At 37.9% G+C, this 16,103-nt stretch overlaps 1 protein-coding gene across 1 annotated transcript; it reads left to right on the forward strand.

Annotated features, from left to right (window-relative positions):
* Positions 1–247: 247 nt before the first annotated feature.
* LOC124163506 (neuralized-like protein 4) lies at positions 248–10,300 on the forward strand. Its single transcript, XM_046540459.1, has 5 exons — positions 248–596; positions 1,050–1,164; positions 3,377–3,547; positions 7,147–7,237; positions 9,632–10,300. The coding sequence occupies exons 1-5, from the start codon at positions 311–313 to the stop codon at positions 9,785–9,787; spliced, it is 819 nt and encodes a 272-aa protein (XP_046396415.1). The 5' UTR covers positions 248–310; the 3' UTR covers positions 9,788–10,300.
* The last annotated feature ends 5,803 nt before the right edge of the window (positions 10,301–16,103 follow it).

A 16,103-nucleotide genomic window follows, 5' to 3' on the forward strand; every position in this document is an offset into this window, starting at 1 on the left:
TTAATAAAAAACATGCAATCCATCAGAGAGAAGTTCGCTTGAAGTTATCTGACGAGAAGAAGGCCATAAATTCATAAGACAAGAGCTGTTTTAAAAAGGATAAAGAACATGTCAAGGTTCATGAGGGATTCCCCCAACACGCGTATGTCGTTTTCATCACTATCGCAAAGATGACATCCTAACATGATCAATATCTGCTGACGTCTGCTACGGAAAACTACTATAAAAGAACTGGATATCAGTCCACAAGGCAACACAGAAACGTATACTTCTTAGAACGCGAGTTGAGCCTTCAGAAACCGCAATCGAGATGAATTCGTGTCCTCTCCTCTTCAGCGCCATTATGGTCACATTCCCTCTGCTGTTGACTTCGGTGGGTGCTCGCGATCAGTGCGCCAGTGCTTCGGAAAGCGGCCGCTACTTCACACTCTCCGTTGACCGCAAACTAGACGTTGCCACCGGAGACTGGATCCGCAGTTTCACGGCGCAGAACACGGACTCTGAGAAGCCGAGCGACGACATCGTGTTGCACGCGACACACAGCAATGTGCAGTGCGGAGGAAGGAACGTCGTCCGTCTGGAAGTTGTGGTCAGAGGTAGGCCAATAACATCACTTACCATGGGCGTACCCGTACTACTACGGGCAAAACTAGCAGTGATCGTTCAAGTTGTAAATTTTTTGCGAAGAAAAGGTTAATGAAACCAAAATTTTAAGGAAATTATGCCAGCAATTTATTATTTTTTATAATAATTTGCTTGAAAAATAATGATTTTTGTTTAAGTACCATGTCTTAAACTTACTCCTTATTAATGTGATCACCTTACCTACTTTATTTATGTCCAGTAGCAATGCACCAATCAATTGAAATGAACGGAAAATCTGCTCTTGTATCATTGCACTTAAAACTGTTTTGTAACGGGTTGTTGGCCTTTAATGTCCTTATTTGACACTCGTGAATTTAATTTTATATTTTTTCGAGTCATGATATTAGGGACTAAATTAAATAGCACAATATTTTAATGACATTTTCGTATTTATTTACCTACAGAATTGAAGACTAACATGTCCTCCATGGAAAAATGGACTAATTTGCTGAAATTTCACAGAAGGCATGGGAAAAACGTCATACTACTGGAGGAAGGACGTACGGCTCAAAAACTGGAGTATGTATCGTATGGTGATGAAAACCTAATGCATCTGGTTCACTTTATCTTTGTAGCTGAGAGGGCGTGGCTAAATTAAGTGGGGAAGAGTGCATTTCGTGAAACCCCGGACACTTTCGGATGCCTTCGCTGATGGATGAGGAGTAGTATCGAGAGAGAGAGAGAACCGGAACGAACTCAACGTTAAACTAAAGCCTGAATCACACGATCATTTTTTTTTTCTTTTCGAAAGTGTTCACTATCTCGATCACTTATCCCGTCGCGAAAAGCGATCGCTCTAGTGATCATTTTTCTGAATCACACGGTCACTCCCGCCGTTGCTTTTCGCATCAATTCCGATATCACAATTCGTTGCCATAGGACCCGCATCACGAAAATATTAAGCGTGTTTGTTTATCTATGCCGTTCCCACGATTGCCAAGCGTTGCGCTGCAATCACTCCATACGGGAATGGGTTCCGATTGGCTGATATGGGGTTTTAGTGACGGTTTTAGCAACGGAAAAAGCGACCGGACTAGTGATGAAAAATAGGAATCCTCATCGCGATCGCGAACGCGAAAAACAATTGCCGGCGACGATCATTTCGCCTAGTGATCGCGATAGTGGTCACTTTCGCGATGAAAAAAAATGATCGTGTGATTCAGGCTTAAAAGGCCGGCCTTATTTAGCAAAGAAAACGTTAACACGTTGTCGATCGTTGCGTGCGTAATTCTCTTAATAGCCCGGTCAAAATAGATTTTGACCCTTACATAAATTCCCAACAGACTAAAAATTTAAATGAACGCTAGGAATACCACTCTCATTAAATCCTGAAAAGTCCCCATCGATCCCGTGTGTGCAAACAGTTTTATTTCATGTCAAAGGCCACAAAAATAGGTTTTTTGCATTTTTTTTTTGGCCAAACGATTAGTTTTACGATAAAAAGTGTTGAGACCAAAATTTTAGATCAGGAAATTATCTATAAAATGTTCATTGTACTTTTTTCTCCAAGATTCACAATTTCTGAGATAAAGACATTCGAAAGTTAGCTTGAGCCGTATTTTCCCTAATATGCATGACTAGTGCTGCGCTCTCCGAACATAATTGAACAGCTCCAGCTAACTCTCGAATGGCTTTTTCTCAGAATTGGTAAACTGCAGGGAAAAAAAAGACATAACAATTTTGTAGATAATTTCCTTATCTACAATTTTGGTCTGAGAAATTTTTATCGGAAAACTAACCGTTTGGAAAATAAATGCAAAAGAAAAAACATTTTTGTGACCTTTGACCTTGAATAAAATTTTTTGCACGCAAGGGATCGATGGGGACTTTTCAGGATTTTATAAGAGTGGTATTACTAAGGTTCCTGTAAATTTTGAGCTTGTTGGGAATTTATGTAAGTGTACCCCTATGTTTTGGGCTAATTTGACCGGGCTATAAGGGCTTTTATAAGACAGATCGATACCTCCGCTGCACAAGCACTCAACAATCACCTACCGAATCAAATCCGCTCATCAGCCCTAGTAGCACCAGATGAGCGGATTTGAATCGGCGGGCGATTATATAGCGTTTGTGCAGTGGAGATATCGAGATGTATAACCATGGTAGAACTGTGCTTACCTCAACTGACATTTAAATTAACAATTGACGACCAAATTCCGATGAACGAATTGCGGACGTCCACGTGAACGCGGACTCACGTAACGTTCAATGTTTTATAAACGGGGTATAAGTCAAGGATGGCAGTCAACACGCATTTTTGGGCCGGCACTAAGACAATAGACCGAGTCATTTGGGTGGGATTAAGGATAATCCCTTTACAGAGGCCCAGGAAAAAATTGGTAGCACTGGTAGCTGATTTACGATATAATAATATGACACATAAATAATAGTAATATAAACTCTATGAATATGACGGAGGTAAGCGAGTGAATATCCGAGGCCATGCCTCCAGTTTTCTGATTGGCAAAGGTAAGGTCACGTGCCGAGAAAATTCATCTCTATTCATTCCCACTTACTTTAATAGCAACTGCTGAGCCGCAAAGATAAACTGAGCCTTTTATAGCTCCTGTAGGATTGAGTTGGATTTTTGAAAATGGAATTCTAATGATAATTCATTTATTTATTACCATGGATGAGAAATCCCTACTGGGGGATTTGGCAAGTAAATTTGATCAATTATTTTCTCCCTTCTTAAATGCTATAATGACGGTTATTCATTCATCTCATGCAGCCCCGAAGACGTACACAATGCAGTCACTTTCACAAATAGACCTCTGAGAAATGATGAAATGTTTGAAGTAAGATTGGAAAAGAAAATTAAGAAGACCAACCACGTTTTGGGCATTGGGGTGGTGACGTATTCTCCTGAGGACGTCGAGATACTACCACAGATGCACGTGAGGTAAGAAATGCCAGTTAAAAGAATTTGGCTTGCATAACATGTTTTTTTATTATGTAAGATTTTACACTTTCTCGGCGAGCAGAATATTTAAACTTTTCTCGGGATTATTTTTTTTTTTTTTATTGCTTACATACATTTGGAAAATGCTCACGAATGCTTGCGTAGATAAAAATAGAAATAGATATATATTCTCTGAATTAAATTAGAAATTTTCATGCCTCAATCGTTGGCAAACCTTTAAAATGGCCATGAAATTTATAAACTTAAGTCTTATTAACAATCATAAAAACTTATCGTTGGTCCATTCCTGGTTATTCTGGGATACCAATTAAGCCATAATGCTAATCAGCTGGTGATAGTGTTAAGTGAAATGAATTTTAAAATGAATTTTCAATTGTTTCAACTTACCAGCGAAGCACATATATTAACTCTGCAAAGATAATACAATTTTTTGCAGCTAATTAGCCTATTTTTGTTTGAATGTACAATTATTTTGTAAGTACTTTATGTAAATAGTGACTTCAACTCATTTTTTGGAAATTCGGCTATTTCCAAATTTCTAGTCCCATGGGTGTAAGAAATTTGGAAATAAAGGTATATTGACATTGAATTTTTTTATTTTTTCAAAGCGGTGATTCAAATTTAGGCGTATTATGAGTTTTGCACTATTCACTAAAGTAACTATTGGTTATGTTCACATATTTATGTAAGTAATCGGCTGGAAGAATACCAACCAATTTGAACAATTTATCTTCGTTCAGAATGCTCACATTTAAATACTATATATACTCCAATAAATTTCCTAAGTAGCTTCAATTGTTTTCTTCTTGATAAACTAATGTCCGTTTTGCCACTTGAATCCAGTACTGTAATTCCATTTCTTACAATATTCTTTAATGAAGCAACACATATAATTAGCCTTGTACTCAGGTTCCGGGAAAGTAATTATACAGAGTATATGGTTCAACTTGTTACTACGAGGGTCGATCAGTAAGTAATGCGCCATATTTTTTTCTCAGGACACATGTATTGCAAAGAGTCAGAATTTGGTAGCAATATGCATCAAAATGGTCTATTTTCGTATGTAGTTTCCATCGCGTTGTTTGGCCGTGCGCCAACATGTTGGGGGAGCATGTATTCCCGGGTGGTATAAGCTCTTGTCTTTTAGGCATAGAATTGCCGAGCGTGGCTGATCATGGAGCTCTGTTTCTGCATCTCCTGAGGCTGTAACATTTTTACCCATCGCCCAACTTCACTCCTACCAACTGAAGCATCGCCATAAACTGTAAAAAAAGTTATAAACTTTCACCACTTTTTCTGCACAAAAGAATTCAATAACAGCACCCTGCTTATAAAGTGAGTATTATGTAGACGCCATATTGAGTCAATATGGCGTCTACATAAGGCTCACTAATATTACACAGACTAAATAATATTATTGACGCTGTGCTACGGTTATGCCATCTGCTGGAACGGTTACAGACTTCACCAGCGCAGAGAACAAACAAAAAATGTTAAACTGAGACAAGGACATTTATCAATAGCTTAAAAAAATTGGGCATTACTTATTGAACGACCCTCGTTATTTTATTAATGAGGGTACTAAATACAAAATATTGGTCGAACCCTGCGAAAATTCATTTTTAACCTGTGGAACATTGTAATGAATTGGGATACATACAAAAGTGTGGTGTGGATGCGAAAATACACCATGTTTGGGGTAATAATTGGCGGTGAATGTAATAAATTTCCTTTATCAAAGCCTACGAGCTCATGACTTACATACCCCTATTTCCATATCATGACGTCCATTCTTTTATCCGGTTATTTCATTGGATTATTTAAACTTTGGTTGATTACCGCACTTAAATATAACTAAGCTTTAAGTTTTCTATACGTTATTGAAACAAGTGTACAGTAGATCGATAATCATTTCGATCGATATTATTAATCGATATTATCGACATTAGATTACGATAAGTGATAAAAACGAATGTAACATTAGACCTTATAAATATTGAATGGTATACACCACAGGGTAGGATTACCGTCTACTGTGGATAACCTAACGAGAATAGGGGTTTTCTTGTTTTTTCGTGAAAAATTATATTTTTTAACGTTTTCGACTGATGTTTACGTTTAAAAATAGGTATTCGTCATTCTAGCGATAATTTATGGTTGGGAATAAGAGCGCCTCGGTAAAAGTAACAAAAATTTGATGAAACTTTGGTCACATTTTCTTTGAAAAACGTACCTACTTTCAATAATCCAGATAAAAAGGGATTCCCGTGTATTTTCGAACCGTCCCGTTTTTGACGTATTTGACGGTAAAATTAGTATAATACAACATCCCTTAGCGAAAAAACTGTTGAAATTTCAGCAGTTAATTGGGACCACTGTTGAATACAACAGTAACTGCTGAATCCAATAGTAACTGCTGATTTCATCAATAACTGTTGGATTTATTAGTTACTGTTAGAGTTAACAGTTATTGTTAGTTTTCACAGTTACTGACAGTTTTAACTGTTACTGTTAGTTTTAACAGTGGTCCCAATTAACTGTTGAAATTTCAACAGTTCTTTCGGTAAGGGATGGGCTCTTATGGATAAATACTTTTTTGCCATGGAAACTGTTTATAAAAGGACCTTGCTGAGATGGCGTTCATCATAAGCAACATTTTGTGACGAATTTAAATATGTAATGCGAAATCACAAGTTCATGATGGAAGGAGAAAGATATTTGCAAAAAAAACTGCCCGAAAGCATCTAGGCGGCTGGGAATCACTGGCACCAACATCGCAAAGCGAAAACCGTAACGCCGACTTCGCCTAAATTACGCTAATATGTTCAGTTTCCTGGCTTTTGCATACGCTTTACATATCTTTTGTCTATACATAAATACATTCATTTAGGATTTACCACTACATTTACATTGTGAATATTTAGTCAAGGTGTGTCGTCAACAGTTCAGCGTGTAAAAGTTCGAAGCAGTGCTGAAACTAGTTAAGTTGACCCCTCTAAATACCTTTTAAAAATCATTTTTGGCGTTTGCATTGTGCTGAGGTCCAAAATTGCATATATGTCATACCTAATGGTTTTCTTTTGTTTAATTTTTAGCGACTATTTTGCGTTAATAATAGGTTCCCCAAGTACATCACTTGAATTCAACCGATGCCGCTATAAATACCTTATTACTAAATGCTCGATAAAATTAGCTTTCCCTCATGTCTGTAATTTTTTACAATAATCCGTGGTAAACGTAATGCGACAATGCGAAGCATTTTCGCCATTTCAATGCTGAGATTAGTAGTGTAATTTTAATATATCAAATTTTATGCATGGAATAATTTAAAAGTAATAAATGCATAATCATAATACAACCCTTGTATGAATATCAAAGGTTCTATGATGGCTTTAAGAACTAGAATGTAAGTTGTAGAATATCGATGTTACATCAATATTTCCTATCATTGTAACATAAGCCATTGTCCGGAAGGACAGGCAAACTGACATGAAACTGACTTTATCAAAATTGATCAAAAATGAACGCAATCATAAATTAGCGCTAACTTAATCAAAAAAATTTTCTATTTTGCATAGGAATGAAACGTGGATGATGAAACATGCTAGCCTGTATGGAAATAATAAAGCAATCAAAGCTAACATTGGCAAAAATCTGGACTCCTTAGAGGTATGCACTTTTATTTATTATAAATATACGTAAGAAATATCAATGCCACTGTATTCAATATTTTTAGGTCAGAGTGCCGCGCAGTGGTGCATTACTCTGTAAATGAGGTCCCACGACTATAGGCTGGTGACAATAATCGATAGCCAATTGATCGTCGTAGATGTAATAATCCGGAAAGTAATAGTAAACGGATTACCGAGAAAGTAAGTCGAAGTATTATGAAGAACATCCTTAAGGCGTGCCCGTCAATCGGCATAAGATCGATTATTTGTTGCCTAAGCACTATGCTATAATTTAATGCATGAAATAATGTTAAAGTAATAAATGCATAATCATAATACAACCTTTGTATGAATAGCATAGGTTCTATGATGACGTTGTAGAATAAATATATAGAATTGGTTAAAACTTTCACGGTACATGGTATTAAGATCCTTATTTTTGGGTTTACCCGTGTCACAAATTAAAATTCCAACAGTTTCGTCACCGCTGCTGGAGACTTCATCAGGGCGTCTCTAGCAGCGGAGACGAAACTGTTGGAATTTTAATTTGTGACACGGGTAAACCCAAAAATAAGGATCTTAAAACTATGTAGAATGTGCCGTAGTGCACGCAATATGTAGCTTAGTGCATTTTGAGTGAAAATATTCACACCCTGCCAAATACCCTACATGTTTCGCCGACAGCCTGCTACTATTACTACTTAGTGCTATCGACTGTTTTACGTGACGACCTATTTGTGCCATGTATCATTTACCATCAGTCTTTATTCACGGCAAGCCAGTAGTATATCAGAGGAGATTTGGCACGGCAGCATGAATTGCGTAGACCTGTTGGCGTCGGCTTAGTTGTCGCCGACCTTTATTCATGATACCAAAAATGAGGAGGAAGCTTAATACGAATTTGATACTGAAAATATACAGGGTGGAGAAAAAATGTGTCACAAAATTTTAACCTTGGATAGCTGATATCAGCAGGAACCAAAATTACAAATGATATTCGGCTGAAAACGTACCAAATTCAAACTACAGAAATTATGAGCCAAGTGCTCCGATTGGCCGCGAGTTTGCACTGTTGCCGGATGCCTTGGATACCTCGCGTTCACCGGCAAAGCATTCGAAGTCATGAATTGTCCAGAACATCCGGCAACACGACAAACTCGCGGCCAATCGGAACTTGGCTTGGATAAAAGTTTCTGTAATTTGAAAATTGTGCGTTTTGGACTAAAATATCCGTAATTTTGATTCCTATAATCATCAACTATCCGTGATTAAAATATTATGATATAATTTTTCTCCACCCACTCTATCACACCTTTTATGTTAATCTTTAAATGAAGTTATTGTGCCAAATCACCTCACTTCATAAATATACGCTAATTTTGTCTCTTCCCCGTCCAGTTTCATGGGATACCCTGAAAACCAATAGTCATGGAAACTTTGATCTGTGAATCAGGTTCTTTCGTTTGCTCTAATGGATCGCTCAGCAATCATAGTCGTAATGCGGACTTTTTTGGAAATCAATTTAAATGCGTCCTAACAGGAAACAAACATCAAGCTCCAACGGGATTGACTGAGGTCCCCTCTATGTATTCGACATGTACAAGACCATCTCCCCCAATTTTCAGCTTCTCAAACTGTTTCAAATGTTAAGCGAATTTGGGGCTAATGATTACACTAGTAGTGATTCTATTTTTTCTCGAAGTGTTATTTTCACGAATATTACATTTGAGAATTCTTAAGTCCGCCGCTAGAATTATTGTCGCTCTGCGTACATCAAAATCAGGTTTCAAAATCACCATTCCCGGTGTTAACAATCATGAATATTCACGGCGAATATTCGTAAATTAGCCAATAAATCATTGTCAGCGAAAAAGACCAGTTATATTCTACATATTATGCATAGGTGGATTTAGAGTTTGGGGGCACCCCCAGACGCTTTAAAAAAAATATTTTTAATACAGTTATCATTACGTTCGTTTTATTTTGTTTATTACGGAGCCTGGATCATTCAGTTTAATTTTAATAACTTTCATATCTAAATAAAGAGAATAGTTGATACATTAATTGATGTATTTTCTTTTTAATCTCAAATATGAGAAGACCTGTCACATCCTTGCGCCTCCCCCAGGAAAAAATCCCGTATCCACCCCTGCTACTATGATCAATGGTGATAATCACTCTGAACGAGATACCAAAGCCCTTTACGGTCCATGCGAGATACAGCTGCCTAGTGGCGCCGCCGAATAAAATACGCGCGAAACGGCAACAGAAGAACATGGTGGCTAAGGCAGGCAGGCGGAGTCCCAAGAACATGGCGGTCAAGCGTTATAACGTTTCACCGCGATGCTCTTGGGTCTTCCTTTAATGGAGTCCCTTTGGTTTTGATCCTCAGGTGAACGACAGGGTCGGAGTGATGCGGCGTGCGAACGGCGAACTTCACTTTTTCATCAATGGCGTCGACCAAGGTTCGGCCGCAGCCGTCCCTGAGGGCGTTTATGGAGTGATGGAGCTTTGGCACGACGCCAACAGGGCGCGCATTGTATACTGATTGACCAGAGTGCAAGAAATGAAAGTTCCTAACCAGTGGCGGTTCTATGGGGGGTCTAAGGTGACCATAACCCCTCCCCTCCATTGGGTCGAAACCTAACCTAGACAATATCGATTTTTTTGGAGTTCGCCTCTTTGTAAGAAAGTATTTAGTTATATTTTCCGATATATTTACCACCTTTAACGAATTGAAATACAAATGGACTCAAAACTTAGGGCCTATTTCACACGTTTTGGTATGTTATCTAAAGAGGGGCTCTAGCCCCTCCCTTGGGTATCCAATTTACTCTAGATAGAATGTTAATCTTGTTCGGACCTCCACTACTGCTGGGAGGTTACCCCCACTTATTCCCCCCCTTGTCCCTATCCTGGATCCGCCACTGTTCCCAACTATTACATTTCACAAACAAGTCGGATTGTTTTACAAAGGCTAATATGCTTCATTTTTATTCCATGCATTCCATATCACTGAATGATGTACAATTCTTTTCAATAAAATCATCATCAACAGCCATAAATCCAAAGATTGGTTTGACGGATCTCTCTTATTCTCCTCTTATCGATTTCAATACGTACATGATTTTTCTATGTATTTTCATCGCCTGATTTATGTATCTCATCTGCGGTCTATTCTTAAATATTCTTCCCTTCCACCTGTCCTTCAAAGACAATTTTTAGCATATTATCCTGCCTCACAATATTGGCAGTTAAATTTTCCCGTCTGCATTCACGGAAAATCGTAGGATTCTTCTTCTCCATAGAAAAACCTTTCCTTTCAGTGGAAACATTAAATTATGGTTTCGCTGGTAATGGACCACGTCGCCCTTATGACGGCGTTGGGATTACCCTATCCTTCCATCCCCACCTGTGGGGTTGTGTTTGAATCGTAATAGTCCTACCCACTCACCAACACGAGTAGTCCATTAAGAGTGGTCACCAATGATTGTGTCATCAATTTATGATGATGATAAAAAGTTAGCTGTGATCATTATAATCTTTGATAAAAATTGAGCATTTAAAATTTAAAAATCATGAAATGCAATGGTTATTTTTTTATAAAATATTGATGCCACAAAAATCCAGCAGACAGCTGAGTAAACAATATGGGCTACGAAGGAAGCTTGCCAAACATATCTAGGTTTAACTATTATGACATTCATAAAACTTTACCATATTATTTTTCTAAATTAAAACAAGCGTAATTTTAAAAAATGCTTAAAACCAACTATTAAAGGACCGGAGACTGATAAAATTGAATTTCTTCATAATAATATACACTGTATAAACAATCCAACAAATAATGTCAATCATTTCTAGACTTTAGTCCAAAATTGAATGATCTGGGAACCTCAGAGCGGCGGCGCCCCCTATCTCTGAACTAACCTAGCTGAAGAAAACAATGCTAAGCTTCAACTGCTATTAAATATGTGCGTTAGATTTATTTTTAACATAGAAAAGGATGATCACATTTCCCCCTATTTCACCCTTATTGCATGGATAAAGGCAAAAGCGAAAAGAAAATACTTGCTTTGTATCCCTACTCCTTTTTCAAAAATGAACAGCCCAGGTACCTGAAGCTGAAGCTCCTGATTTTTATATCACACCCCAACATAAAATTACCACATATGAAAAACTTTCTCTTTTGTCGGAGCACGATTATGGGATAGTAATGGAAGGGAGTTGAAAAAAAATCAAGAAGCACCAATGCTGTGGACGATGCAGAGGTATGGCAGAGACTTTGCCCCCTTTTTCAGAATCAACGTAATGACTTGTTTCAAGTTACGGCTTGATATGCAAGAAATTCAGGAGTAGCTAAGAATTCCAACAAAAGCTTGTATTGGCAGAGATTGAGAATGCTGAATGAGGATTTGAAAGATTCTGTCTCTTTGTCTGTTTTCAAGCAAAGATTTTTTCGATTTATGCAAGCCCTTGAAAGTGTTTATACTCCTATACTTTTATACTCCTTATATTTTTATGCCATTTTCAATGCTATTCATCCGCCTATGCCTTTAGTTTCTAATTATAAATGTTGTGATTAGCGTATATCTAAAAATCTGAATGATTGATGGAAAATAAATAGCAAAGCTTTAGTTTGCAGTGACGATGAAATTTTTGTTTCGCGAGATAACTTACAACGAAAAATATTTGCTGGCACACAGATTATTACGCCTAAGTAGATCAACTCTGATCGAGAAAATAAATACGTAGTATACAAGAAAACGTTAATTTGCGATGAAGATGACAATAGTATGAGCTGATCACTGGCATAGATGGACATATTCAACCGCTCTATGATGTAACAAGTGTCACATCTACAAGTAAATCTGATAGTAGTAAAAATATATTTAAAAACTCACATTTTTATTCAAATATAAAAGAAGAAAATATACGTTGGCCCAAAGTACCAAGCTCAAATTTTTCAGTTAAGAGACTAATTTTCAAATGCATAAGCGCACCGTGCGCTTAGGAGTGATAAAAATTCATCATGTATTTGAAATGTTAGTTGTGGTGTCGCAATTAATATATACCGAGATATTTCGTTCCAATCATTTTTTTAAATATTACGGACTCAAATTCGATCAATGATCTTAATCCACGTGTTTCACAACAATGATTTGTAATCTTAATTAACCGTATTTCTTTGTTTGATGCAATATTTTAAAATATTTTTTCACGTAGAAGTCCTTCTATTCGTCGTTTGCAGTTGTTAATTAATTAAATTTAATACTTCAAAGCATCTGGATCAAATATTTCTTAAGAGGGCGCCCTAGCGTTTGAATTTCCCAATTTAACGGCTCACGAAGCCCTCTGGCCGCAGCGCCGGGATATAAAGACCGAAGCCGAAGAGCCTCGAGTGAGAGAAAGGGGGTGGGGTAGAAAAAGGCAACTCCCCTCCCAACTTCGCCCGCGACGACTCCGAGGAGAAACTTGATACTCATGATAAATATGATACGGGTCGCTGGAACAGGGGTCGCAGTCTGAGTTGATATGTGACACCTGATGCGAGCCAATTAGAAATAAAAGAAGCCAACTCATTGGGGCCGTGTTCCTCTCTCATGCGCTGTAAGAATAGGCTCGTGAATGCGAAGGTTCTTTTGAGTCACACCGGTCACACCTTTTCCGAAATTGTTGACAATGTCATCCTCATTATGTAAGCAGGCATTTCGTCAAAATCACGTCGCCAACTTAGGTGGTGGCCTGGTGAAGTCGTCGCTGCCAAACAAGGAATCGCGGGATCGAGTCCCGCCTGGGTAGGTTTCCCCTGTCCAGGTCTTCGTTTTTCGTGTAATTAATGGGTACATTTGCTTAATACTCAATAGAAAATGGCTCCATATGAGCTGTATTCGGTGGTTTGGGAATGAAACAAAATTTAAAAAAATAAAATTTCAGTATTGAATTGTGGTTTACATACTGTTATTTTGACGGAATGTAGTATTTTTACACAACGAAGATATCATCGCTCGCAGTTTTCGAAACGGAAGGAAAAAACGGGTGGCAAACGAAAAATGGAGAGGTTTCTCACTTGATATATAGGTACTTAAGCGAAATATATTCAACTAACATAATGAATTATTAATAAAATTTAACAATATGTCAGCTAGCTTGCTTGAAAGTCACACTCGGATGCGAAAAACAATGGTTAGTGGTAGAAATATTTTTTATTAACACCGATAAAAAGAAACAATGAAACAACCCGATGGAAAAAAATTCTGTGGGATGCTATGATGCGCGAGGCTGTGTGGTTCAGAAGCCCTTGAAGGTCCACTTCAAATTTTTTCTTCCACTGATGTCCCCTGTGGATATGAAGATTTTTTTGCGTCTAGCTCTTTCATAACTACGATGAAGCTGGTGGCCACAGATCTTGGCAGTCTTGCGAATAATTTTGTATAGAAATTTGGTTAAATAGCAATCAAAAATCGGCCAAAGAGCTTCTTCTGTCGTCAGTTTATTTTGAGTTTTAGGTATTTTCCTCCATTTCTGTAATATCAGTTTCCGTCGGGTGGGGGTGGTCATGGTCATTTCCGTGATAACCTTCGCAGCCGCATCATTCCCTTGCGAGTGCAGTGTCATATATGTGGCAAGCGATAGCTCAGCTGCTGATGCTTTCTCAAATCAGTCACTTTTCTGCTCTTATTGTTAGATCTATCATTGGACTCCTTAAGGTCTTCCTTAGGCCTTTCTTTCTGCTGTACAAAAAAACAAACAGGAATTAGATAGCAATAGTGATATAAAATCGCCTTCGAGGGAAGTAAAGCCAATACGAATACGTTTAACAATAGTAGGTTATAACCTGAGCAAGGAGTCTCAAGGAGATTATTATACATGTCAGCTGGGTATATCCTTCTCCAACCAACATCGACTTTTTTTTCAAATCTGTCGCTGGTTCTCTTGCATTCGTTCCATTTCTGGAAGTACGTATAGATAAAGTATTTGTTCATGACAATCTGCATTATTTCTTCGTCTTCACTTCTTGCTCCAAGTTAAAAGTTATTGAGAAGATATTAAACGGCAAATTTACGTTTGTAGGATAACGAATTTCCACTTCCATTAACTATGACGTCATGAATTTCTTTTCGTGTTACTTTCATGCGATCATTTTTTTCTTTTCCGAAATATCAACAATTCGAATCTACGAAGAAGAAAATCGCAATAAAATTTCCTGCATAATACAACACAAAAAATCAGTGAGATATTTTTCTTGGAAAACAGAGGAACCTTTTTATCATTGTGAGATATCCTCCAGTAGTGGTATAAAATCACCCGTATCGAAGTGAAGCGATCCTCAAAATGGCAAAAACCCTTCATATAACGGGGCAATAAAGCAGTTAGCGGCATGTCTACAAATGGACAGCTATGCTTTGAGTACCAAACTTCTTAAACGCTAGATAAAAATCGTAAGACTGAGGTACGGTTTACGGGCACAATAGGGATTAACGCGGTAGGCAAGGTATGCCCGCCGCCACCCTTGAGCCCTTTCCAATTTTTGTGCTGTCGGGAGCTAAACCTAGAAGAGTGTGGTCAGCAAAATGCGGGTGCCTTACGGTAAGATATGGGTTCTTCAAGATAAGAAACTATTTCCTTGCAGCCGTGCACTTTCCGAGACAAGCTTCTGACTTGCCAGCGCAATCGTTGAGTCCGTTATATACCAGTATCTCATGAATAAAATCGTAATTTGCACATAAAAAAACACTCATATGAAATAATAATGTATGCAATTGTAGAAAACTGTAATGTTGTCTCGTCTTTAGCGAAATACCCTCAAGAATAACTGAGGCGGAACAAATTTCCGCATCTAATCACCGCGTCGGGTGGTGGGACACTCAGGCACATAACTTGATAGGAGAGGTGGGGTGGCAGGTTGATGCAAGATTTCTCATTTGAGAATGAAAGTTTTGTAATGCGCTGTAAAACCTTATGTGTAGTAATGTGAAAAACATGAAAGCTTCCTCTAACCATGTTATCAATACGTGAAAAATAAAATATTTCAATCGTTCAATAAAAAATAATACAAACAATCCATAGAAAAGAAATTTTCACTGTTACATATTCATTCTTGCTACGACATCCTTAAAAATTACTCATTTTAAAACAAAATGCAACTGTACATATATACTTTAGACAATTATCTCAAAAGATAGGAAAACATTTTTGAGATAATTTAAATGTTAATTTGACAAACATCTGTTTGTTGCACTTCTTCCTTTTCTAAGGCTTCTATCCTTTTCGATGGCGTCATTTCCCTTGGGGCTTGCTTGACTCTTCCATCGCACCAACAAAAAAAAACGTAGAAAGAAAGAACAACGATGCAACCTCAAAATCAAGCAGTGAAGAAAGCGTATGACCGGCCGCCCGCCTGTGTTGCTGTTGAGGAGAGGGCCTGCGCGCTATGGAGGGGAAGGCCAGGAGGGGAGGCAAAGAAGTGACGGATGACTCGCGGAAGAAGGAAAGGTGTTTAGGATGACTCGAAAAGACTGCGCGTTATCGAAAAACTGGTTGCAAGGTCCCACAATTTCCCAAATTGTAACATTGGTTTACAACGTGTGGCACATGTGTAACCTTTGCTTGTAGTTGAAATATTATATTTTGCTTTGGTCGGATGAATTTTCTTTAGGTGATTTTGCGCCGGGATGGTGGTCATTGAAAGAAATCAAAATTCGTGAAATTAAGCGACAAGTATCTCCTCAAGGAAAACTGGTAAAGACCCGTCTTTGTCTCAAGACACAGATTTAAACTTTATTACTATTCTGAGTCAAGAAACCGCTATGTACCTATGAAGAGCGAGGCAAAAACTGCTTAATAGAAAAGGTCTGCATCGA

The sequence above is a fragment of the Ischnura elegans genome, chromosome 8, assembly GCF_921293095.1.
Source record: "Ischnura elegans chromosome 8, ioIscEleg1.1, whole genome shotgun sequence".
In the NCBI taxonomy this organism is placed as follows: Eukaryota; Metazoa; Arthropoda; class Insecta; order Odonata; family Coenagrionidae; genus Ischnura; species Ischnura elegans.